This window comes from Melopsittacus undulatus, chromosome 2, assembly GCF_012275295.1.
Source record: "Melopsittacus undulatus isolate bMelUnd1 chromosome 2, bMelUnd1.mat.Z, whole genome shotgun sequence".
In the NCBI taxonomy this organism is placed as follows: Eukaryota; Metazoa; Chordata; class Aves; order Psittaciformes; family Psittaculidae; genus Melopsittacus; species Melopsittacus undulatus.
In genome coordinates, this window is record NC_047528.1 from 76,464,410 (window position 1) to 76,491,870 (window position 27,461).

Below are 27,461 nucleotides of genomic sequence, written 5' to 3' on the forward strand. Positions count from 1 at the left end.
AACTTCACCTCAGGAGCTATAAATGAGCATCCTTTTTAATTATTATCTCCTTTTTTTTACCATCTAAAGAGTTAACCGTGATTTTGGTGTGTTTTCTATTCCCCTGTTCCCCGGCAGTGACTAGACTCTCCGGTAGGTGGCTGGCATTCTCCGGCGCTCGGCTGGAATTACCGCAGTCATTTCAGTAAGCCTGCTCTCTTCCTGGGAATCAGGGGAAGAATTGACGTCCGGAGAATCCCGCCTATAGGATACGAGCTGTCAGCGGAGCCCTGCTTTTTCCTCTCTTTAAATCCAGCTGGCAAGCACAGGTGCTGAAAGAGGGAAAGATTGGCAATGCAGCGTGACAACAGCTACCAGAAGTTCTTGCTTTTTGTAATTCTCTTGTTTTGGACTTTGTTCTGCTCAGCAGACCTGGAGCTAAGAATTTAGCAAGCCTCCACTGTGAAAATGCCTCCCACTTACTGGTCTTTGAATTTGATAGATGGCCTTCCAGAGCTGAAGAACACCTGACAGCGAGACAAGTCAAAAGGCAAGTTTCAGGATTCAAACTATGCTAGAAGACATTCTCCTTTCACCTTATGGAAACAGTGCTGTTGTGCAAGCTGCAGATGCTTTTTGGTTTGTTTATTGTCAAGAACCGTCACAAAGTGATATGACTGTCCTGACTGTTTAAAGCCAGCAAGCAGAAGCAAAATTAAAGCCAAAAATTTATTTGATCATTTCCCAAGAAGAAAACTATCTTCTGAGAAGAGCAACGCAGGACAATGGCATCTGAAGACTGCCTTCTGCTAGACCTAGAAACAGATAACTTCATTCTCTACAACCTTTCTCTCAACCAGAGTGCAAACCTCTCCCTTCTTGGTGATGAGTGGTTCTACCCAGCATTCCTCTATGCCATCCCCACGATCTATGGGATCATTATTTTGATAGGCCTTATTGGCAATATCACTTTGATTAAGATCTTCTGTACTGTGAAATCTATGAGAAATGTCCCTAACTTTTTCATCTCCAGTCTGGCTCTGGGAGACCTGCTGCTGTTAGTGACTTGTGTGCCTGTGGATGCCAGCAGGTACCTTGCTGATGAGTGGCTGTTTGGCAGAACTGGATGCAAACTTATCCCCTTCATACAGCTCACCTCTGTAGGGGTGTCAGTCTTTACTCTCACTGCTCTCTCAGCTGACAGGTAAGCTGGCTGCTGTAGCTTGAAAAGAAGCCTGCCTAATGACAAGTCCATAAAATACATTATTACAAATGCATATTTTCAGGTAGCAATCATACTTTTAACCTAATGAGGGAAAAGAACAAGTTCATTTAATTTCCGACAGTTACGAGCACACAACCTGAGGAGGATGCAGGCTGAAAGCAAAATACTTTTTCTAGGCTAAACTAAATGCTTTTGCAGTTTAGCTAACAGTCTAGCTTAATTAAAAGAAAAACAAGAGCAAATCAAGCTAAAGACCAGAGAGAGAAAGTAACATTAGCAAAGCTCTGTTGAAAGCTAGCATGTTCAAATTTGCCAAAAAGATAATTGAACCATATTTCATGAAGTGTGAAGGTACTGCAGCAGCAGTTTAAAGCACAGTTAGAATCATCTTTCTAGTCGCTTGCTTCCTTAAGGCTAATTACACAAGGTAATATTTAATGAAATATATTTCAAATATTCAAATGAATATGCCTGAAGTCAGGAATCTCAGTTCACTATAGACCTTACATTTCCCTTGATTAAACCATTGACCCCTTAGCCAATCAAAACTGAACTGTGCTGTTGGTTAGGAAACTTTGTCTTCCAATACTGTTTGATAAAAATAACATGTAGCTATGCTATTTTAGAATATGTGAAACGAAGTTTGACTTTAACAAATGATCTGCTTCTAATAAGCCAGTTCTATTTTAGATTTCTGGGAGGCTTTAGAAAACTCTCAAAGCATTCAGATTTAAATTCAAAAGATATTTTAATTTTAATGCTATTTAGAAGGATGAAGTCTACCTTTCTGGAAAGATTTTAAATACTTATTAGACTGTTTTTATTAGACTGCTGTTTTATACAGAAACTCCTATGTACATCATAGAATCTAAGATATTTTGTTTCTAACTTGGATGCTCCAGAAAGAGATTAAGGAATACATTCTAATCATGCTAAAGTTATAAAGTCTCATAGAAGTACTAGGATTTAAAAAAAAAAAAAACTTATTTCAGTTTTGTTTTGCCCAAAAAGGAGCTGGGGATCATATTTCTTGATCACTAAGAAATGAAACTGGGTTTGCCTTAAGTAGTTCCTTGCATGTTACTCTGTGTCTTGCCTCCTGAGCTACTATAAAACATCAGACTATATTTTTCAATTTCCAAGGTAGTTCATACACATATTTCAATATACAGTATGTGGTCTTAATAAAAGCAGACTCCGTGTTTCAGAGATAGGCTAGTCAATATGTTTAGTAATTTCTCCATGTCATGGTACTTATGAAAATAGCACTCTCTGCCCCAATAGCAGATGATAAACAGACCTATATGTAGACAGAAGTCTTCAAGCAATTTGCTCTAAAAATGGTGAGAAGATATGAAAACTACACAAATGCCCTAGTAAATGACCACTTACAGTTTTATTCCCAAGTTTCATGTGGTGACTGGTTCCCCCCTGACTGCTTGAAGAAAATGTTAGGAAAATAGTAAGTATTTTTCCAGGAAACTCATGTTTACAAAGCTGTAATATAAATTGGTTTAAGGGGTGTCAGGGAAAGAAAAATGCATCATAAAGAAGATTAAATTAGAGAGATTTGTTGCTTTCTGATCATGTGCCACACAAAGTAAACATTGCAAATGCTTTTACTGAGCACCACATTGACGGAGTTTTTTGCCTGAAGTGAGTGAAGAGAACAGAAAAGTAGCAGCTGTGGCAAGCTTCAGGTTTGGTGACTAAATTCTGAACTTCAGCTTTATATGGATTCTGTTAACCATTGTGCTGCACTGATGATCAAATATTACCACACTTCTCAAAGCCACTTGGCTTTAAGGGAGAAAGACATGAATGTGGGAGAAGACTTTATGTCCCCATTTTCAAGGTACCATTTTACCCTCTTCTAATGCATTGCTTGTTCATTGCAGAAGGAGATAATAATGAAACTTTTACCTTTATTAGACCTGTGAATCTTAAATGCTGTGCACCGAACCACAAATGGCCCTTATCTATTATATTTGCTGAAGTTTCTGGTTTGGTATATTAACTGCAGTGCTGGTGTAATTTTATTATAAAATAGTGCAGTCTATATTTTGTCAGCTCACAGACAGCCTATCCTTTTTTTAAAAAAACTGTCACTGTGAACTCTAGGTCCCGGTATTAATTGTGTCATTAGGGAAATGAAATTAAAATGTACAGGGGAATCTTCCAGGATGCAAGTTGACTGTGACCAGCATGGTGATGCCTGCCTGAGTCTGTGAAGGGACCAGCAGACCTTCACACTCTGCTGTGGCCTCTGGGTTAGGGAGATGCTGAGCCCAACATTGGCTGTTGTCTTATACAACCATATCCAAGGTCAGATGTGGTGTTGTACAATGGATGAGTGGCAGCTCAGCCCTTCAGGGAAACATCTGCAGAAGACAGTGGCATGGTGGTAAGAACAGGATAACATGATAACTCGGGGGTCCAGCAGGTAACACTCCTCAGACATGGCACATCTCACTTGGCTGTTGTTGTCTGAGGTGAGGAGATGCTCCAGGATAGTCAGCAAAGTGTCTCTTAGTACATGGAAAGAGATACTTCCAGAGGAGAGAGGATAAACCACCATATAAGGATACCTATAACCTTACTTAGAAATAGAGGAAGCCTTGCTGTTTAGCACAGATTAGATGCCCATATTTGAGATGGCTAATGCTCAGTGATGTGAATCCTACCTGAGATGCTCGCATAAAGCATGTAAATGTCCCTGTTCTCATGATTTGAAGCCATAGACCATGGGAGAGAAAAACTCCTAAACTACCTGCTGTGAATAGCAGACATGGCATTGTCTCCAAGAAAAGAGGGACTTGTTAGTGCACCACAGACCTTTTGCCTATAATTCATCTTCTGCAAAAAATAATTTTAAACCCCCTTCAGTTCCAGTATCCTTCCATTGCCAAAAATGAATGGGAACAACTGTTGGCATTACTGAAGGTATCATGGTAATGCCTAGAGAGTCCTTGCATCGCAGGCGTCACAAATCTGCTGTGTAAAGAAGGCATTGATGTGTGATACAACAGGGTCATTTCCAAAGATGGGACCACAAGATTAAAGGCAGTGGGTACGTGTGATGGACAAATACAGTATGTGAGAGAACAGCAAGGCACGTATGTTATGTGCTACGACGGTTGTACAAATCTGTTGCTTTGGATCACCTGAAAACAAAAGGTTCAGGTTTAATAGATTTTTGCACAGTACACATTATGGTTACAGCAGTATACTTTCTAGTGTTATACTTTCAGTCCTCCCATTTCCACTTTCCCATGTGTTAGGCAGGACTAATAATACCGAATCCATCATATGCTGGTGACTGCAAATACTCAGCTAAGTGTCAGCATCCAACACAGAGCACCTAAAGCTGCTCAGTTGTTTGACTCGCTAAGACCTAGTGGTTGTCCAGAAGGACTGGCTGCTCACAAGCTTTCTCAAGAAGCAGAGGGAGAAACTGCTGATCTCAGCTTTTCCTTCAGTGGGAGCCTTCAAGCCTGCAAGGTGCTCTGCATGCATACAGACACAGATGAGCGTGCCTTCACAGCTCTGGTTAGGTAGGGCACAGCCAAAGAATTCCCAGGTGCTTAGGTTGGCTCTGTGTTCAATCATCAGATTGCAACAGGCCAAAGTTAAATTGTTTAAAAATATGCAAGAAAGAGCAAAAAAAAAGAGTTAATATTAGAAATGTATTTTCTGTGGGACTATTACCCTGCCTACATGGTACTAGTATCTGTCTAGCTGCATTCACAGAAGCAGTGGGAGCTGTCAGAGAGACCTATTTTTCTGCAAGCTTGGCAAATTTGCAGAGCAGCCAGGAGAGGGTTAAGGCCTGTGATGTGCTTAAGGCCACCTTCCATGAGTGATAAGGCAGGAGGACTGAGTTTACAAGAGCAAGGAAACAAGCAGTTGATGGGTGTGTGTTTGTGTGTTTTAGAAGGACTGTAAAAGAGGTTGGCAGGAGAAGGACACGTCTGCTGTGCTGCTCTGTTCTGTCAAGGCAGTGGATTTCTTCAGCTATTGCTCAGCTCATCCCAGCAAAGAAGGAGTTTGTGTTTGCCTGCTGGCCTGCCCTCCTCCTCCTTGGTGTAATGGGAAAGGGGATAAGAGTACCTGTGGGAGCAATGACATCTTGGCTGCTAGCTTAGGTGTAAAAGCCAAAGCTGGCTCAGCAAGTGACAGGAAATACAGGAAAATCTTTGCACAGTAAGAGGAAAAGCAGACCATTTAATTGCCCTTGTCATGGGAGATGTCTTTATTTAATTGCCTGTTTTTCCCTTGACTGACAGGGTTTATACATTTGCATTCGAATTACCCAAGCTGTCAAGCACTGATCATACACCCCACTGTTTTGCTGACACAGTAAAAAAATCAAAATGCCCAAGTGCTCATTCAGTGAAACGTTCCTGAAGTAATTCTGTTTTTACAAGCACACAGCAGAGTAAGTGTAAGGTGTAAGCGGAGGTTACAAGCAACGTATTTACTTTAAGCACCTTGGATTATTTGGATTTTAGTGCTGGAAAACTGCAGCAATACTTGCCAGACAGAGCTGCCTCCTGTCCTGTGCTGAGAAACAGTGTAGAGAGATACATGAGATGACATTACACATGAGGTTAGGTGGCTTACTTGGTAAGACCAGCTGCAGGCAGCAGGAATTGCAGTTATGTGGAAAACCTGAAATAAGGATACTAACTCTGGAAATGTTGACCTTAATGCTTGAGTGCAGGGATGAACGAAGGGATCCAGCTATGCTGTGTCCCTTGGAGTGGGTCACAGCCACAACTTCTGACGTTCCTCTGGACTCATATGACTGTTTATCTAAGAAAGTAAAGCTTCAAACAACCCTCTCTCCCAAAAAATAAGGGTGGAAGGAAAGAAACAAATCCAGAATTTCTAGAAAGATATTTTTAAATATGCAAAAAAATTTTTGTTTAGTGGACTCATCTCTTCAGTGATTTGGATGTCTCCAGTCCCTACTATAAATATTACATGCAATACCAGAGGAAGAGTAATAGCTACTTGCAAGTTATTTTGTTTTATTTTACAATGACCAGGTTATGTTTCCACAAGAGGATTAACGGAAGCATGCCACTCTGAAATGAAGCTATGGAAGGCCAAACTGGATTTCCATTGAATTGATTTACTGAGTGACACTTTTTTTTAATGCCATCAGTAAAGTGTCAGGTCCAAAGTTTATTCTGGGCAGTCTAGTCACAGCATTCATTAAATCCCTTCAGGTCACTAAGGCACTATTTTGGAGAAATTTACTCATGCTGTAATTTACTGTGCAGCCTCAGGAATGTTTTGAGAGGGTGGCTGAGAAAGCCAGTCTCTGAATTAAGACAGCCTCTAGGCCAGTCAATGCAAATCGGCAGAATGGTACTCCCATGTGTACATTTTGGATCCACTAGCATGATCCCAGCCAGAGCACCAGTCCTTCCAAGCCAGGAAAGAAAACCAGAGGGACTTTAGACCCCAGCCCAAAGTCTTCCCTTTCTCTGAACCACTGGGCAGCCTATCCTCATTGCCTGCTCTTGGCAGGATGTCCATGCCACTTCTTCTCCTGTACTGATTGCACAGGCTACTTGCAGAAAGGGATACACGTATCCCTTTCAGCTGATGTATAGTCTTAAATCCTGTGCTGCTGGACACTGTGTCAATATAAGATAAACACTCTAAACATTCGTGGTTTTAGCTCTCATTTCCTCAGCCCCTGCATCATCTGTACCAGCAGAAACAGATCAAACAGCAGAAACTTTCTGAATATCTTGATTAGCCAGAGCAGATGGCCGAAACATAATACATGGAGCTTCTATAACCAGGAACATTAGAGCTCCTGTTTATAGCAGTGGGACCAATGTGCAAATCTGAGGTTAGAGTCAGTGCTAATGGCCTGGGAGACTGTCAATATTTAAGCAATCAAAAGGGAGAAAAGTTGGATTAACTATTGTTTACATTTCAGTAAAACCTGAAAACCCCCATCAGTTGTCATGGTCTCATGGTACAAGGTGCTGCCCACACTGTTAATAAGGAGAGCAACTGGCTGCAGAGAACTTGTCAGCTGTGTGTCAGACTGAACATGGTGGGCTGGCACATCAACATCTGCATGGTGGTCCCATTGGTTCATGTGTTTACTAATTAGTGCTCAGATGTGGACAACAGCCTGGCTAAGAAAGTAGAGTGCAGTTGAGTTGAAAAAAGGAGAAGCAAGCACAGCCTGTCCTGTATATAGTGTGAAACATACAGTAGGTGCTTTGCTCATGGACAATTCTTGCAACACCTGTTTTCCTTTTATTTTGAAAAGAAACTCCCCTGTTAGCCCTGCAAAGTCCTCTCACCTTCTTTCTCATCAGTTCTGTGCCCACATGCCCACCTGACCCCATACCATGTAGGACACCATGGGCCATGAAATCATGGCCGAGCTCCTGCCCATAGCAGACTGTTCAGTTCCCCCCAATACTGCCTGCTTGCTGCGTGTGACCTCACAGAGCTAAGGATGCCAAGAAGGTGTCCTAGCAGCAAGCCAATTGCTATTGAAAGAAAGAGAGAGAAAGGCAGAAAGTTGGAGTCCTTTGCAGAAAACTCCCTTTCTGATGCCAGTTGGGTCAGATTAGCTTAAGCAGACTGCAGAAGACTGTAGAGCATCAAAGGGAGAAGTTCTGTCAGAGCTCTGCCCATCCTTTCTTTGCTTGCCCTCCAGCTATGTTCAGTCTCTGCAGCTCTGAGGGAAGGCAGGACAGAAAACAGTACCACAACACACTCAGAGGACTACAGACAGCTCTGAAGCATGAGATTCAGATGTCCAATGACGTAGGAAAATCAGAGATGCAGATGCTGGACTAGCACTAACTGCTCTAGCCATCCAATTCATCAGTGTTTCTTGCCTGTGCACAGAGGCTGCTGAATATCTCACAGGATTTGGTTTAAAACAGATCTTTTCTGTGACACTAGGCAGCTTTGCAAGTATTCACACTAAAGGTGCACAGATCACCCTGTCCCTGTCATGTGTCTCTGGCATCCTGTTATCACTGCTTAGAGCTTATATTTCAGGTTGAAAATTGTCTGATCTCTAACCACTGCATAATAGTCTAACTAATAGCATAACAAAAAGGCTGAGTGGGTTGGGGTTGTTCAGCCTGGAGAAGGCTCCAGGGAGACCTTATTATGGCCTTTCAATACTTAAAGTGGATTATAAGAATGACGAAGAGGGACTTTTTACCAATGTCTGTAGTGACAGGACAAGCGGCAATGGTTTTAAAGTGAAAGAGGATAGGCTTTATCTGGATATAAGGAAGAAATGCTTCATTCTGAGGGTGGTGAGGCACTGGAAATGGTTGTCCAGCAAAGCTGTGGCTGTCCCATCCTTGACAGTGTTCAGGGCCAGGTTGGATGGGGCTTTAAGCAACTTGGTCTAGTGGAAGGTGTCCTTGCCTGTGGCAGGGGGTTGGAACTAGATGATTTTTAAGATTCATTCCAACTCAAACCATTCTGTTATTCTGTGATAAGAGCAGCCAATGATAGCACTAGATTGTTTGACCTGAACATGCATCTGAAAGTCCATGTAAAGGTGATGGTCTCTTACATCACCTATGTTTACTGAAGCCACAGAAAGGACTTAAGCATCATATGACTGACTTAGCTTTATACTAACTGGCTCAGGTACTGATTACACTAAAGCCATGACATGGTAAGAATTGCACAGGATGTCTCATTTTGCCAGGTGCAGAGGTGATGCTCCAATATCTTCTCTTGGTCTTCTCTTTCCTTGAAAGATCATATCATCTACTCATTTGGGCCCTAGATACACTGTTTCACACCTGGCTGAGTAAAAATGGCTTCTGTCAGACTACAGCCATTTATCCCAATGACTCTACAGTCTTTTTAGTCTGGTCAGCTACTCTGTCATCTGCAAACTTTCCCAGCAAAGGTTTTATGGGCTGCCCAAGGCAGCTGATATGAGCAATAAATAATATTGCAGGTTCCAAAGACCAAGCTAGAAATGGCTTAACACACTGCTACATTTTACTAGCGTGTTGGAGGACCTAGAGGGGAGGACATGTGGCTCAGGGTACCCACCTGGACCAGCTCCCCTTCCCAGTCCAGGATTGCTAATTTTAGCTTCTGTTCCATCAGAGAGGCATGGGAGTGGATAGGGGAGGGAAGACCACATGTGTCCTGGCATACGTGCATATTTATATGTATAGTCACCCATGCCAATATGCCCATGCAGGCTGCACTTCCCTTGCACACCAGCATGGCCCACATCTTTTTACATCAGGTACAATATTGTGACAATATATTAATTATCATCTGTTAGTAGGATTAGCCTCTCCATTATTCTATCTACAATTGCCCTTGGGCAACCCAAATACTAGCAGGTTTTGTGGTCACACCTTCCAGCTTTCTGAACTTCACAACTTTAGAGCCACTTCTCCACTTCTGGGGAATTTCTCTACTTTTTCAAGATGTGTAAATAAAATTAACACCAGCTGTTGCTCAGCTGGTTTCTTCAATAATCCTAGGTGTAAATTATTCAGGCCTGATGGTGTGAAACTGTTTTGTGTTAGTAGTAGATGTTGGCTCACATCTTCATCAACACAGCTGATGAGTTTTCTGCTACATCTATAATACTGCATGCATAGTCTAGATACCCCCTTCACATCTGGTCTTGAAGACAAATAGTCATTGCTTTTCACTTTGTCTCATCATTGTTCATATCTTCACCATTTGTGTGTATGCCTGATATACTGTTTTGGTTTTGTTTCTGATGCATTTAAAAATGCATGTTTGTCTGTTACACAGCAACCTTTGATAATTTTTTGTCCCCCCCGCCTTCTCTAATCAGTCATTGACATTTTCAAACTCTGATATTTGCTGTCATTTGCTTTTGCTTTTTTCCCCATCTGTTATATATTGATTTTTTTTTTTATTACTTCTTTGAGGTTTTAGCGTGATTCCTCATTTTCTCTTGTTCAGGGCAGCTTTTTGCCCTGAACAGTTTATTTAGGGAAAGGTGGGAGAGACAAGGGAGGAGACTGGGTGTCAGCTACTAATGTATATTTAGCACTGCCCCATTTACATACATACACACACATATATATATTGTTTTTCCACAAAATTAAGATAAGCACAATACAACTATTATAGATTATGAAACTACTAATTTTTAGGTCAATAATGAACTTTCTGTCAGAACAAGGTACAGTATTGATTTACTGCACATCACAGGCAGGGTGTTTTGTGTTGAGAAACTACAATTTTTAGAAACTCAAATGAATTTCTGTAACTGGCTCTGTGAGATAACCAGCAATTATGCCACATGTTTAGGTTAATAAGTGATGCACTAAAAGTGGTGCTTTCAGAAGAAATAAGGCTGATTCTCTAGTGAGATGAGGGATCTGTGTCTGAGACCTTAGCTTTAGCTGCCCTGGTAAGAGTTCTGTCCTCTGGCATGCAGAGGGACTGTTCCATGCCATGGACAACCTTGAAGACTTGGGCTGAGACAGCAAAACCTCGGATGGAAAGGCTTGCTCCTTGCTGTTCCTCATGAACCAGGTGCTATCACTAGCCCTCCCAGCTCAGCTCTGGGTGCACACCACATTGCAGTCCTAGTACCAGAAAGCTGCTCCACCAGCATGCGATCTTGTGCCCCATTGCATGAGCAGGCACATCCATTTGCAAGGACTACGACAAACTACAAGGCTGGCCCCACTGAAATCTTTGACTTGGGATCAGAATTTCATTCAGAAACTTCACTTTGATCACCTACAGAGAATAAAGGGTGGAAAGGGGGTCTTTCTAATAAGTAAAGCATGGTGAGTGGGACTTCCACTATTTCCTGAAGTAACCCTTACATCCATTGTTGTCCATATGTATAGTTAGTTTCCAAAATATTTTTTGCTCTGGATGGTCATGATTAAGAATAGCACCTTAACTATGAAATAGTTACTACCTAAGCTCTCCTTCCCCAGTGTATAGTGCAGTTCAATGGTCTCCAAAATATTGTCTCGCTTTTGAACTTAGTCATTCTTGGACTGAAATACCCATTTGTCCAGATTCCAGAATGATTTAGCAGTATGCAGGTATACAGTGTGAAGTCTGAACACATGCTTCAAAAATTAGAACTTCCATCAGTACTTCTTTTTTCTTTCCATTTAAATGTTAATTAATTAAAAGAGACATCAAATAAGCAGTACCTGCCAATGTATGTAAGACTACCCCATTAGAGATGTCTTTGTGCACATATGCAATTTACTAAAGTAAAGATTTTAATAACAGATGTTCACCGACGAATCACAGATAATAATGATAATCTTAACTAAGTATGCAGAAAGCAGATAGACCCAGAATAGATTGTCAGAATGTGTTGATGGATTAGACAGTCTAGCAATTTTCTGGATTTACCGAATTATCTTCGGAGCTATAAATATTCATGACATTCATGGTGGAAACAATAATGAAAGTTTGGGACACTGCATTTCTCATAAATGTCTTCAGATATTTAGTAAGACTTTTTCTTTGCTTTCCACGTGGAGCTACACACTCAACAAGGCTCCACATGCTTCATTTATATAGCTTTTGCACAGCATCAAATTTTTCTGCTGCTTGAGGCTTTTTTTGCATGGCAATTGAGCCAGTCCAGGGCAAAACACTAATGTGATACTAGTAGAGCATAATTACAAAGTTCTAATGGAAAGATTTTTATTCAGTCTATTCATTGGCCAAGACCAGATCAATGTGCATGCATCAAGCTTACAGATGGGAACAGATGACTGGGGATCTGAGGAAGTGTGAATTGCACACCTTTTGTCCTTCTTTTGGTTACAGGTGGGAACAGAAGAAATATGGCGACATGCTGACTGAGAGGTAGTTCATTCATCATTACAGCAAGAAGTCGTGGCAATTTCAGGAACTCATTTTCTAGAGCTGGGAAGAACTGAGTTTTCACTTCACAGAAATTTACACTACTATTTTTATAAGGCATCAGTTCATTCAAACTAAACCCTGCAGCTTTTTGGTTTTGTTTTTTTCCAGTTTCAGGTTCATATTAGCCCAAAATTTCAAAATCGACCTCAGTTTAAACAGATTCAAAAGTTTGTAAGTGGATTTCTCATGTCAGAGAGAAAACCAGAAAGCAGCAATGTGGCAAATCTTTCCACCAGCCTCATGCAGTCTAAACAGTGGGGCTGGTAGTGAAGCAAGGGCAGACAAGCCTTCTGAAATTTTGAGCAGGTTTTAGAGAACTCGTTTTTTAAAACCATTATACAAATTCAGGAGTGAGACCCAGGATCTTTTTATGTAAACAGTGTAGGACATAGGAATGGATGATATTATTTGGAGGAAACTTCACTTGAAACTTAAGTACTCCTGCAAATTCCTTTTGGAGGGGATTTCCTTGCAGGAAGGATGGGGAGGATTTTTTTTCTCTTTTTATATTTCTTGCAAGTGTGAGGCTCAGCAGCAGTAACGTAGGTGTGCTTGGAAGGACTATGATAAAAAAAGGATGTACTCTGTGGCCGAGCCTCTTTCACCCATTTTCTCTTGCTGCAGTCCTACTGCTGAAAAAGTAAGGAAGGGAGAGTTATGAAAGCAACTTAATGTATCTTTTTAAGTCATGTTCAATAGATGAGAGGGATGTAGTGGTTGGCACATAGCTACTATACAATATTTGCTGTCATATTCAGACAGGAGAAACATCTTTGATGGCCACCTACCTCATGAGCAGCTACATTCACTGCCATGAGGGAGGGACGTTTCTTTCCTATTGCCATCAGCAGCAACTGCAATTATTACAGAGAAAACAAATTATTTTGGCTGAAATTAATATCTGCTGACCTACCACTTGTAAAGACACTTCAAAAGGTGGTATTTCCCAGCTTAAGCCTTCCTCTTTTTTTGCAACCTGTATCTACTAGATATACAATGAAGGCTGTTGTATGAGCCATTACATTGGTTTTGATTGCTGGCAAAACGGAAGGGGTAATGGCAATCATGAAAGAGGAAAGCAAATGAAGGCTATCTACAGCACCATCTTTCCCACAGAGGGTAAAGTTACATCCTTAAAAAAAAAAACCCAAATAGGCAGTTATACATATGGAGCTAAATTAATTTAAATCCAAGGGCAATGTCTGATTTTCCTCACATGCATTAGTTGTTTTAACTTATTTTTTGTGGCTGTTGTAGCAGGCACAAATAAGTGGCTGAACGTGACAAGAAAAAAAGGTAGGGATGCAATGAAGCAGCAACCTTAGGAATAAAGTCCTTTCTTCCCCAGTGTGAGAGCAAATTTTCAATCCTTGCTATCTCTGTGCTTAGGAACATGTAGGCAGTATGTCTTTGAAGGCAAAACCTGTTTAAACTTCAGGTGGTGTGTATTTTCTTGGCTCAGTGGAGTAGCACAGAGATTGCTAAAATATTTTGCACTAGCAGAGAAGCTGCATCTAGGAAAATCTGACATCAGTTTGGGGCATTATTTTGAACTGTGTTTTTGGAACGTATATCTGTAACTGTCTTTTTCATGCTAAAGCTACTTCTCTGTTTATATTTGAAGTAGCAGCTTTGGGGCTAAGTGCTTGGTATTAACCAGTGTTTGCATAGTAAAGTTTTAGAGTACATTAGGTAGTGTTATCGCTACACTATTATTAACACAAGGATAATGAGAGTTTTGCAGTTTCCCTAGCATATTAACTTCAGTAGGAAACGTATTTACCCCAGGAAAACCTTAGGTGTATGTCACATTTTAGCGGTTTATTGTCATTTCAGTAGGTTTCATCATGAGAAAGAATTATTCAATGAACAAGATTGAGTTCCTAAGAGACCTGTACAAAATAGTTTTCCAGGATTCAATGGAGAGCTGTGCACTCTGTCGGCTCCTACCCAACCCCAATGACTTTTGGGGATTGTGTTAAGAACCTACGATGTACTGTATCTTATTGAATTCTGGCATTCTGGTTTGAAGCAACCCTCTCACCAGGCTCTCTTTGAGACCTGGAGACTGACCTGGAGAAGACAGATAGCAGCAGAGTCACTGAAGTTGATGTAGGGGAGGATTACCCTACAGGGTGAATCCTCCCAGTGCCTCATGAACTGGCATTATATTAATTGCACTTAAAATAGCCCCATGTGTATTTTCTTTGTGTGGACTTCTTTGAATGAGACTGTGAGACACAGAGATCACTGGCATCCATCCTGGACAGAAGGTCATCGGAAGCTGCTGTGCACAAGTCAGGTTGCTGCTTCACAAGCACAGTGGGAACAGAGAAGTTCAAAGAATGAACTGTAGCAAAGATCAATGTCTCTTCTATATTTACAGTTCGATTGGCAACCCAGTCATTTTCATCTTCATTGTTTAACAACTGGTGAGAAATTGGAGTTGACACAAGTTGATTGTATCATTTTTATTTAATTGAATTTTCAGAAGGCACATTTTTCTTTCAAAGTTTTGGCCTTTGTTGTAGGACATGAATCATACCTCTGTTTTTAATCTAAAAAAAACCAAAATCTTTAAATGTGGGTTGGGAAAGGAATTCGACTTAATAAAAGAGTAATATAAAACAATAAACAGAGACTGAATGTGAGAATAGCAGTAGGTGATAAATCCAGAACCACGTCCAGATCTACTGCAGACAAGCTGAGCATGCAGTGTGACACATACCATCAGAGCCTGTGCTACTGAATGGGTTAAAAATAAAACTGTTGTCAGATCTTAGCATGAGGGCTCACTCAGCTGGCCACCTAGGTCCATGGCTCCACTGAGGTATATAGACATATTCATCAGTGTCTCCTTCAAAGTGGATTGGATTATTCAAATCCTGGATGTTAAATATGTGAAAGTTATGTGCCTCAGGCCAACTTACTGAAAAAGAAGTTGCAGAGGACAAAGCTTGAAATAATATTTATAATAATAAATAATTAAAGTGGAAAGGCTGAAATAATATTTTACATACAAGCTGGAAATACAGATGCTGAAAAACAGGGCCAGCTGCTGCTCAAATCTAGCAGCTGAAGTTCTTACAAAATATCAAGTAAATTATAAAATCCAGGGTCGATCCTATTAGGAAAGTGGTGTGGGAGAGTAAAGGAGTGAGAGTTTCTGAGTCTCACTAAAAAAAAAAAAAACAGCCAGGAGATGCAGCTTTTTCACTCTCTGACCACTGACCACAGGCAAATCTCCCAGTGGTCTCCCAGCCCAAGCCCAGCCTGGGGGTGCAATAACTTCTGCATGTCCCTCGTGCCCTTAAACGCAGCAGCCCCTGCAGCTGCTGTCCCCAGAGAGTAGAGCTACTGAGCTGGGGAGAAACCTATCGAACCACCAGCAAGATAGCTTGAAATGGAGATTCCCGCCAGATCAATACTGATCACTTAACCATTAATAGGATAACTTAATATAGGATGAGCATTAATAGGATAGCAGGATAAGATAAATTACTGAAGATTTCTAAATAAGTAAGCCCATCATCAAAGAAGCAATCCAAACAATCAGAAAATTAATTTGATTCAATTGTCAGACTTTTAAGATATATCTGCTTATGTTCCTACACCTGTGAACTTACATTTTCAAAACATATTTCCTAGTTTTTTTTTTTATGTTTTATTTTTTGTGCTTTCAATCTCATGCTTCAGGTCTACACTGAGCCCCTTGCAAGCAAAACCTCTCTCAGATCTTTTCTATCTGCTGTAGGAGGCTTTCAAAATAAATAAAATACCTAATAATCAGAGCCAGCATTCCTAGCTATTTCTAATTATGTTATTTCAAAATGATATTGTTTGAAAATGTCATCTCTAATTAAAATATGCTAATAACTTGAAATAGAGTTATTTTCAGACTCTGCCTACTCTATTAATATTAATAAAAATAAAACAGGAGCCGTTTTCTCTGTGTTCTTCAACTCATTTATGTTACTAGAAATAAATACTGGAAAATATTCTCTCAGGTGGCTATATTATATGAGAAAATCCCTGAAATAATTATGCTAACGTACCATGTTGATAAGCATACAAAAATCATCTGCAGAAATACCTTTGAATTAACTAAATTTATGAATACATTGATATGTGATTAATTTCTTTTTTTAATTTATCTTCCTTAGGGCTTACTGAGGATGTTCAGTAAGCTATTGTTTCCGTCAAAACTCTATATCTGATGAATCAGGCTATAAATTAGCTATTTCAGTACACTGCTTTAGTAATTTGCCTGGCTCTTCCATTTTATTACTGCAGTAGTCATAACATCATATTTAAGTGCCGTGATTTTCTTCACCTGAGATTATGATCTTCACCAGAAGATTGTGCTTTGTAGTATGACACCACTGAATCCCCAGTTTCAGAGTGCAAGTTAAAAAAGGTGCTAAGCAAGCCTTAGAACTACGGTGTCTGGCTGCTGCAGCTGTACAGCTAAAATAGAGGGGAGCTGGAGAGTTTGAGGAGTAAGTCCAGAAAAGTACTGAGCAAGGTGTTTGCAGTCCATTAAAGGAACAAACACCTACACAAGAAGCCCATATGAAGAAACATCTGCAAATGATGAGATGTCCAGATATATCTTTGTAAAAATAAATGTAAATAAATTTAAATCTATGCATGTACTTACTTATACATGTATATACATGAATATGTATCAAATATATGTATATAAATATATATGCATATAAAATACACAGGGATGTAGACACACACATGTATACATACATAGAAGGAATGAGTAGGTATGCTGGGCAGGTTATTGCTTATAATTAGAAGTCATGCTTATCCTGCAAATAAGTTAATTACCCAATTAAAAAATTGCAGGACTGATAGACTCCTCTCTCAAATGCTGAGCTTTATGATAAGGTAGACTATAGTATGTGGGGAACCAATCATGTACACAGAGTATCCAGAGCATGGGCATGGGCTGCCAGTGAGATGGACCCTGCTGCATGCTGTCTGGATTCAGGCAGTGTGTTATGCTCACTACTCATGTTCCTGCCCCAGTGCCCAATTTGTCTGAAAGAGCTATGGTCCTGATAAGAGCTTAGAAATAGACTCCAGAGCAGACACATAGGAATGTACCTTCCATGCCAAAAGTGGGCTGGGACAGCTTGGGACCCAGGCACTCATTAATCCCCAGGAAGCTGACAGTGACCAAGGGGGAATCAAATGGGTGATGCACAGTGTGGTCCTGAAAGAAAAAAACAACACATTATAATTGTTATGATAATGACCCTAAATACTAATTTATGAAACCCATAAATATTCCTTCCAAATTATCTTTTTTCCTCTGCTGTGTTCCTTAAATGCATTTGTGAATCATGCTTCAGCTGGAGAGTAGGCTTCTGCCAGAGCAGGGCTCCAGGAGATCAGAAACTTTTGTGTTTTACAGTCCTTTTATTTCACACATTGGGTTCAAGTAAGTTTGATTCTTTCATTTTCTTGGATTCTAAAATACAATTTTCTGAAAGGCTGAAATAATGAAAGACAAAATTGCAAATCAAGAAACGTCTTCTACATATCTAGTACAGGAAGTAACGAAAAAAGTCGGTAAAAGTTGGTTACCAGCTCTAGCTACTTAGCTGGAGTTCATTGAGTTATGGACAACTCTCAATTGCCAACTACATGACCAAATAGCAATTAAAAATGTGAACATGCATTTTTCAGTTTGAAAAAAGGTAGGATTTGGCTCACAGGATGCCACTGTACTCCCAGCTCAAAATAAAATGTGTAAAAAATCTCAATCCACTTTTCTTCTGTGCCATTCTGTGAAGGGGTGTAAACTGCTATATACTTCTGAAGTCTGTGATTGCACTTCCTCTCTTAATGCTATTTGGACACATACATATTAATGTCAGGCAGCACTGTGCTTTGGTCAATTACAAATATAATGAACTCAGAATTTATACACATGAAACTGACTGGACCCATGATAGGTGGCTCTGCTTTAAGATGAGATGTCTATTGAAAACATCAACATTTAAAACACCAGAAAAAAAAGCTTCACTGCCTTGAGTAAAAAAAGATTTTGTTTCTTCCGTTTTGTTTGGGTTTTCTAAATGAAAGGAAGAATCAAGAATACAATGCCTGAGTGTGGAGATCAATAAATTTTTTTTTTTTTTTTAGGTATAAAGCTATAGTAAGGCCAATGGAGATCCAAGCATCCCATGCGCTGATGAATATTTGTGTGAGAGCTGCTGTAATCTGGATTGTATCCATGTTGCTTGCCATCCCTGAAGCAGTGTTTTCAGATCTGCATCCTTTCCATGATAAAGGGACTAACAAAACCTTCATCAGCTGTGCTCCTTACCCACATTCAGATGGGCTGCATCCCAAAATTCACTCAATGGCATCATTTCTCATCTTTTATATCATTCCTCTATCTGTCATTTCAGTATATTATTATTTCATTGCTAAGAATTTAATCCGGAGCGCTTACAACATCCCTGTGGAAGGCAGCATGCATGTGAGGAAACAGGTACTTGACTTTCTTAAAAAATCCACATTCCCTCTGAATCTGGGAGTAAAGAGGGAAGCAGGGAAATTTATACTGGGATAGACTGCATCTGATTAGATGCGCTAAAAGGATTAAAATGGTTGAAACAAGACATGACACAGGGGTAAAAAAGTAAAAGAAGCTTCTCCAGTTTCTATGTTCAGACTTTGGCAGGGTGGTTACAATGGCAAACACAGCAGGAGACCCATGCCAAAGCCTGGGAAGGTACTGACTAGGATGCAGGGAATAAGACAGAGCTGGGTACAATGCCTGGAGATTGAAGCTGATGGGTGACACAACAGAAAATCAAAACTTCTCAAAGTTGCTTTGTTAGACAGATGACCCTAGATAAAGCCTTGTGCCATGAAGCAGAACCTCTTCGCACAGAGGGAAAAGCTGGCTCTGTCATTCAATACTCTGGACTGAAAAGTGAATGGAACACAGTGAAGGGGAGTGAAGGTAGGGGAAGCCCCTTCTCCAAGGGTCCCTCCCTGGCCAGGAGCCCTGGTCAGTCAGGGAGGTGTGTGACGGCTCCACAACAGCAGCAATGCCTGCTGTACTCACCTTGCCTCCAGATCTTATCTACTGGTGCTTTACCATGTTGAGAAACCAGTACAGACTAGAGAGGGACTGAGGAAGTGGAGACCATAGGAGGACGGTGGGGGGCACAGGGTCTCGAGGAGGGAAGATGGAGCATGATAGTGTGGGGTCACAGAATCACAGAATCCCAAGGGTTGGAAGGGACCTCAAAAGATCATCTAGTCCAACCCCCCTGCAAGAGCAGGGTAACCTAGAGTACATCACACAGGAACTTGTCCAGGCGGGCCTTGAATATCTCCAACGTAGGAGACTCCACAACCCCCCTGGGCAACCTGTTCCAGTGCTCTCTCACTCTTACAGTAAAGAAGTTCTTCCTGATGTTAATGTGGAACCTCCTATGCTCCAGTTTACACCCATTGCCCCTTGCCCTGTCACTGGATATCACTGAAAAAAGCCTAGCTCCATCATCCTGACACCCACCCTTTACATATTTGTAAACACTGATAAGGTCACCCCTCAGTCTCCTCCAAGCTATAGAGACCCAGCTCTCTCAGCCTCTCCTCATAAGGGAGGTGTTCCACTCCCTTAATCATCTCTGTGGCTCTGTGCTGGACTCTTTCAAGCAATTCCCTATCTTTCTTGAAGTTACCTGCCTTGTGGGTGGTTTGATTTTTGAGGTGTTCAGTCTCAGGAAAAGAGAAGAGTCCTGGCTTCTTCCTTTAAGCTAGTTGGTCATTATAATCCTCTTTTTTAAAAGTGCCTAATTTTTTAGGGTCTCTGGAAGAGAGTGGTGTTGGACAAAATAACCTACCCACCTGTTATATGCCCTCTGTTAGAAGCCTGACTGGTTAGTCTTCTGGTCCAATAACTGATAGCCTCAGGTCTCACCTTAGTCTTTGATTCATATAAACAGGCCATTTGCTCTGGAATAATGCCATCTTTTAACTGTCCCTCTATACCTTTGAAAGCAGAGTTACTTCTGTTACTGTCATTCACAAGTGGAGTCTTTTTTATAAAACTTCCCCAGCCATCCCACTGCAGAGCTCATGATTGCGATTGCTCAGCCGGGACCCATGTATTTCAAGTAGGTTTCATGCCCTGGTTGAAAATGTGTGGCTGGAAATGTGCAAGTCCTGAACCAAGTGAAGGGAATTAGCCAGGAGTTGGCAAGCCGTTCAGCTGGAGGCTGCTTCCTCTTGACTGGTCCTGTTCTATGCAACTGGAGAGAAAAAGAAAAATCTCCAGAGGGAAATCCAAATTCTGTACAAGCAACTGAGTATTTCAGGTCAGTGCTTAAATGTGAATGCATCTGAGCCTTAGGCTGTCCAAGTAAGAAGGCAACAGCATGGTAACTTGTTTCTAAAAAACTTATTTACCTTATTTACCTTACTTCTTCCTTTCAACTGAGGTGTGCTTCAGCCTAAGCTAAACTGACACAAGCCATTCTTCAGCTGAATTCATATAATTGCACACAGCTGACATCTCCACCTTAGGATGACCTATTGCTATCATCTCATGCAACCTTCAGGTGCTAAGGTGAAACAGTAGGGCTGGAAAGTTGTGTTTTCTTCCCACTAAATGATGTCTGATCCCCAAAATCCTTATTCTTTTTCCCTTCTGTATGTGTGTAACACTTTCTCCCTTGCAGGCCATTTTTCTGGTAATTTGATGACTGTCTTGATTAGTGACAAGAAAGTGAGTAGTAAAAGCAGCCCTTTCCCCCTTTGGTTTTGGGGAGAAAGCTCTAAAGAAATCAGAAGGCCAGGCTGCAGTCTAACACTGTCAGTCCATCATTCCTATCCTGCAGTGCATTCATGAGCTATAGGTCTCCAAGATAACTGGTATTGATTTCTTTATTGCGTTCCTTCCTTTCTTTATAGTGCAGATGTGGCCTCAATGGCCCTATATCAAATTAAGGATACATTTAAAAAAAATATATGGTTCAGCCAAGGAGAACTCTTTCTCAAAGAATTTAATTTTCAGGCCATTCTCCAGAGACATTATCATCTGGTACATGTCAATCCTTCCTTAGCTCAATGTCTGATTTCAGTAAGTGCCATTAAAGGGGCACAAAATGAAGTCAAAATGGGCTTGTCAGATCTCTCCTTCTTATTTCTTGCTTGCAGCTGTCCTGAGGAAAGATCAGCCTGTCTAAAATGTTTAGTTTCTAATTCACCAGTGCATCTCGGAAGAGGAGTGAGGATGGGGAGTTGTCCCATACTCTTGGTCAGGCACTCCAGCTGCACCAGGGCAGAAGCAAGGGCAGCAAGGCTGGGTTTAGGGGCAGTTTCTGTCCATTCAAGTTCTAATCAAACACAGGAAATGGGATGCAACCAATTCCCTTGGAGTGCCTAGGAAAAGATGCAGAGATTGCCAGAAGGAAGAACATTATGAAACCCTAAAAAGTCACTGGTGTTACACTTTCCATGCCTGCAAACATATGGCTGCACAACCTTTCCCAGGGAGCAGTGTATTTTATCAGGTATTTCTGGACAACTGTGCCTGTCCTCTCCTTTTGAGCAACATCTGCCACTGCTCTTAAGTTCTTTAGGAAGACAGATGTGTTTTTCAGTGGCATTGTTATTTCAGTGTGCAACACTGGTGGACAAAGGACAAGGTACTGCTTACCTCAGTTCCCCTCAGTTGAGCAATACGTTTGGATTGACTCCAAGCCTGTACACATAAGTAAAACGGAAGTGTGGCTTGTCTATGTGAAGGTTATACTGTATGCTAGCTGACATTGTAAAAGCACCTTTCCCTGAAAAAGCTCAAATTATGCTAAGACAGGTAGTCATCCATGTGTTCACCACCTACATTTGTCTTCTCATGGCCCCAGCTCTTTCAGTTGAGGGGTGCACATCACCACTACCTCTGTGTTTCTCTCAGTACCGAATTTCCTCTCTCTATTTCTCTGGCTCCTTCAGCCTCCAAGTGCTGTATTTGGTCTCTCAGGGCTGTGAGCTGTTGGCAGCACTTTTGTGTACATACACCACATGGCCCCAAGGCAGCAAGTTCTGCCTCTGGGCTCTGTGAAAGATCCCAGACCCCTCAAGCATAATTAATAACAATAATAGTAATAATGATAACTTAATACATAAAAATTATGTATGTCAATATTATATGTGGATAACTAATGAAGATCACAGAATCATAGACTATATAGGGTTGGAAGGCACCTGAAAGATCATTCAGTTCCAGCCCATCTGCCATGGGCAGGGACACCTTCCATTGGACCAGGTTGCTCAAAGCCCCATTCAACATGGCCTTGAACCACTGCCAAGGATGGGGCAGCCACAACTTCTCTGAGCAACCTTTTTCAATATCTCACCACATTTATAGTGAGGAACTTCTTCCTAATATCTAATCTAAATCTACTTTCTTGCAGTTTAAAACCATTGTCCCTTGTCCTGTCTCTACATGTCATTATAAAAAGTCCCTCTCCAGATTTCTTGTAGGTTCCTTTAGGTACTGGAAGGTTGCTTTAAGGTCTCTCTGGAGTCTTTTATTCTGCAGGCTGAACAACCCCAACTGTCTCAGTGTGTCTTAATAGGAGAGGTGTTCCAGCCTCCTTATCATCTTCTATGGCCTTCTCTGGACTTGCACCAACAGGTCCACATGCTTCTTATGCTGGATGCACTACTCCAGGTGAGGTCTCACAAGAGCAGAGGAGAGGGGGAGAATTACCTCCCTTAACTTGCTGTTCACACTCCTTTTGATACATCACACAATATGGTTGACTTTCTGGGCTGCAAGCACACATTGCTGAATAATCTTGAGTTTCTCATCAACCAACCTCCCCAAGTCTTTCTACTCAGGGGTGCTCACTATGCATTCCCCACCTCTCCTGTATTTGTGGTTGGGATTCACCAACCCATGTGCAGGACCTTGCACTTGGCCTTATTGAACTCTATGAGGTAGGCATCAGCCCACCTCTTAAGCTTGTCAAGGTCCCTCTGGATGGCATCTCTTCCCTCCAGCATGTTAACTGCATCACATAGCTTGATCTCATTAGCAAACTTGATGAGGGTGTACTCAATCCCACTGTCCATGTGGCTGAGAAAGAATTTGAACAATGCTGGTCTCCATATCGACCCCTGAGGAGTGTCACTCATCATTGGTCTCCACTTGGACATTGAGCCATTACCCACAATTCTCTGAGTACAGCTATCCAGCCAATTGTGTACAGACATCCAGCTAATTCCTTATCCACTGAGTGGTCAAAATCAGGTCTCTCCAGTTTAGATACAAGGATGTCATGTGTGACAGTGTCAAATGCCTTGCACAAGTCCAGGTAGATGGCATGAGTTGCTCTGCCTTTATCCACCAAAGCCATAACCATGTAGAAAACCAGCAAATTTATCAGGTGTTATTTGCCTTTAGTTGAGACTTACTGGCTGTCACCAATCACCTCTTTATTGTTCATGTGCCTTAACATGTTTTCACAGAATCACAGAATCCCAAGGGTTGGAAGGGACCTTGAAAGATCACCTAGTCCAACCCCCCTGCAAGAGCAGGGAAACCTAGAGTACATCACACAGGAACTTGTCCAGGCGGGCCTTGAATATCTCTAATGTAAGAACTGCTCCATAATCTTACCAGGCACAGAGATGAGACTGACTGACCTGTAGTTCTCTGTGTCTTCCCTTTTCCCTTTTTAAAAATGGGGGTTATGTTTCCACTTTTTAGTAGCAGGCACTTCAATGCTGACTTCTCAAATATGATACTTAGTGGCTTAGCTACTTCATTCACCTCTATCAACTCTCAGGTCCTACAGGTGGATCTCATAAGGTCCCATGGAATTGTTCACCTTCAGGTTCCTTACATGATCTTGAACCTGATCTTCTCCTGTAGTGGGAGGTTTTTCTGTCTCCCACTTTGTGACTTTGCCTTCTGTGACTTGGGCAGTGTGGCTGCAGCACTTGCCAGGGAAGACCATGTGTTTGTGATGCAAGTGAATTCATATCTCTGCAGGCATGTGCATGTCTCTAACTCCTCTTGTTTATTTCCCATGCGTTTACATAAGGCGTTTAAGTTGGGCCCCCAGCGAAGTCAACTTGTTGGCTGGAGTGGCTGGAATTCCTTTGTGCTGCTCTTCAGGTGCTTTCCTGTGATCCCTCTCTAGGCTCTGGGCAGCTATTGCTGACACTGGCATCAAACTGGTAGGAGTGCAAGATGGCAGGAAAAGTCCACATTTTTGTTGCTGGAGCTGGGATTTTACAAAGTCACAAGTCACTGGAATTTGATCTGTAATCATAGAATCATAGAATAGTTAGGGTTGGAAAGGACCTTAAGATCATCTAGTTCCAACTCCCCTGCCATGGGCAGGGACACCTCACACTAAAGCATGCCACACAAGGTTTCAACCAAACTGGCCTTGAACACTGCCAGGTATGGAGCATTCACAACCTCCCTGGGCAAATTATTTCAGTGCCTCACCACCCTAACATTGAAGAATTTCTTCCTTATATCCAATCTAAACATCCCCTGTTTAAGTTTTAACCCATTTCCCCTTGTCCTGTCCCTACAGTTGCTAATTAATAGTCCCTCACCAGCATCCCTGTAGGCCCCCTTCAGATACTGGAAGGCTGCTATGAGGTGTCCATGCAGCCTTCTCTTCTCCGGGCTAAACAGCCCCAACTTTTTCAGCCTGTCTTCATCCAGTCCCCTGATCATCCTTGTGGCCCTCCTCTGGACTTCTTCCAACAGTTCCACGTCCTTTTTATGTTGAGGACACCAGAACTGCACACAATAGTCCAGGTGAGGTCTCACGAGAGCAGAGTAGAGGGGCAGGATCACCTCCTTCAACCTGGAAAGGAAATCAGGAGAAGAAATGCTACTTCTCATTTAGTAAATTTTCAGAATTATTTGGTTTTAGGGCAAGGGGTTGAGGTGACACAAGGAGGGTTCTTGACTGTGTTCACCTGCAGACCAGGTTGCCCTGCTCTGGCCATGCTGCCTGCCATGCTGTAACCCCAAAGCTGCAGCACTGGCAAAAATAGCTACTAGTTTGAGCTAGGAGTAGCTGCTAATCTGTATTTCTCTTTCTTCTTTCAGATTGAATCCCGTAAGCGTCTTGCCAGGACAGTACTGGTCTTTGTGTGCCTCTTTGCTTTCTGCTGGCTGCCTACTCACATCATCTATTTATACCGGTCATACCACTACTCAGAGGTAGACACCTCAATGCTGCATTTCATTGCCAGCATCTGCGCTAGGATCCTGGCATTCACTAACTCTTGTGTCAACCCGTTTGCTCTCTACTTGCTCAGCAAGAGCTTCCGGAAACAGTTCAACAACCAGCTGCTCTGCTGCAGAGCTCGTCTCCTCATCCGGTCCCAGAGCATGGCCAGGAGTACCACACGAATGACCTCCCTCAAGAGCACCAACCATTCCCTGGCTACTTTCAGCCTTATCAATGGCAACCTTGTCTGCCACGAAGGCTACGTCTAAAGGGCACAGTCAGGGATGGCCCCATCATGCACTTAACATTAGCTGCTTGGTTTTGCCCTGTGGGGATGGTGAATAGCAGACACACGCATACATGCACACACACATGCACACGTGCATACAAGGAAGTCTGATGTGTGCAGACTTGAAAAGGAGCTTGAAGCATCCAACATTTCATCCTGTGCTAAGGTTGAAACATCCAACATTTCATCTTGGACTGTGGCATCTCCAGAGCAGCAGATCACTGAGCACTAGCATACAGGAGCTCCCTGGGAAGTGCTGCGCTGCTTCAAGATATACTGCTTTTAAGGAGAGGAAAGTGAGCATCTTAAGATCAAATCTAGCTCGGTTCTGCAGGTTCTTCATCACTTTCTGCTCAATCCCGAACTCAGGCAGACTTACAGAAACAGTGGCAAAGATCATACCAGGTGCACGAATTTGTCAGAAAAATTGTATCAAGAAGTTCATGGTATAATATATTCTGACACCAAAATAAATACATTTAAATAAGGTAAATACTTTTACAAAGGAGTTCAATGTAGGTCATTTACAGACTTTTCAAGTATTTATTAATGTGCTGAGTACAGTATTAATTCATGGTATAAAAGATATCAAGAGTTTACTGGGGCATGTTGATGACCTCATCTTAAATGAGCAGTATATTGCACCACATCAATGTGAAAGCAGTAATGTGAATAAATGTGAGTTGAAATATGTTTACAGTTTTCAAATGTGTGAGCTTTTGCCATGCTGTGCAGGAGACAGCAGGGTATTTTCTAAGCTTTTCCTGTCTTCAAGGTGTGATGTAGTGCATGTCTCATCACCTAAGGGTTACCACAAAATTTTAGTTGGGTTTGGCTAAGGGCAGGCAATTAACAGAAAATTAAAACCCACTATTATTCATGCAGTAGTGCTTTGTAAACCACTAGTTTTTCACTAAAAGCTGTCAGCAATGCAAGGTTTGATCTCCAGCTCACAGTTTTTTTCCTTCTAGCTTCCCACATAGTGCCAGAACTGGCTAACAAATTGGAGAATCAGGTCTTCTGTAGTTTTCACTCCACAGCAGTTCCTGTGCCAGGTAAAAGCTATTCTGGAAACAGGAGCACTGTGTCCTGAAGATAATAAACTCTCGAAGCACATGGACTACAGGACAGGCAATGAAGCCGCAAGTGTGATAAAGCTTCTACAAAATGAGGCCATAAACCAATCACTGTAGCAGAATATTGAGTTTTTAATGGCCTTCATCCTCTTTGATTGTGATCCTTTTCCTTTCCATGGCAAAAGAAATATGAAAACGAGTAAGACTTTCAGTTGGACTTGCTCTGTGAATGTAGAAAAAGCCCTGTGTGCATTGTAAAAACACTCAGCCCTGCATCTGTGGCTGCTCAGGGATGCTGGTGGGAGCTGCTGTCTCCAGGGATTGCAAAAGGCCTGTGATGTCAAAAGCAGAGCTCTGAATACCTTCACTGATTTTACCTTTGAGAGCAGTGTCCTCCAGATGAGACTGAACACACAGGTACACAAGCTCAGGGTGTGGCCACACCACCCTGCTGATGTGCTGCCCTGTGTCCCCTCTGGCCTTGGGCACACCCACCTCTGTCACACCCTCCTGCTGTCGTGAGTGCCCCCAAACCCCAGTCAGCCTGAAGACTAATGTGATGGGCAAATTCCCTTGCTTAGCTGACCGTGTAGCTATGGCATTGATTTCAATTTACTGGCCTGTCTGAAGTCCTCATTTACTAAAATCTTCATCAGGATGCTGCTTTCCTTGATCTTTAACATGAAACCATGTACCATACCAGAAGCCCAGTCTGTGAC

At 41.8% G+C, this 27,461-nt stretch overlaps 1 protein-coding gene across 1 annotated transcript; it reads left to right on the forward strand.

Annotated features, from left to right (window-relative positions):
- The first annotated feature begins 764 nt into the window (after positions 1-764).
- On the forward strand, positions 765-25,646 carry GRPR (gastrin releasing peptide receptor). The gene is made up of 3 exons (XM_005151465.2): positions 765-1,183; positions 18,290-18,641; positions 25,254-25,646. Exons 1-3 carry the CDS (start codon positions 765-767, stop codon positions 25,644-25,646), a joined length of 1,164 nt encoding a protein of 387 aa, XP_005151522.2.
- Positions 25,647-27,461: the final 1,815 nt, after the last annotated feature.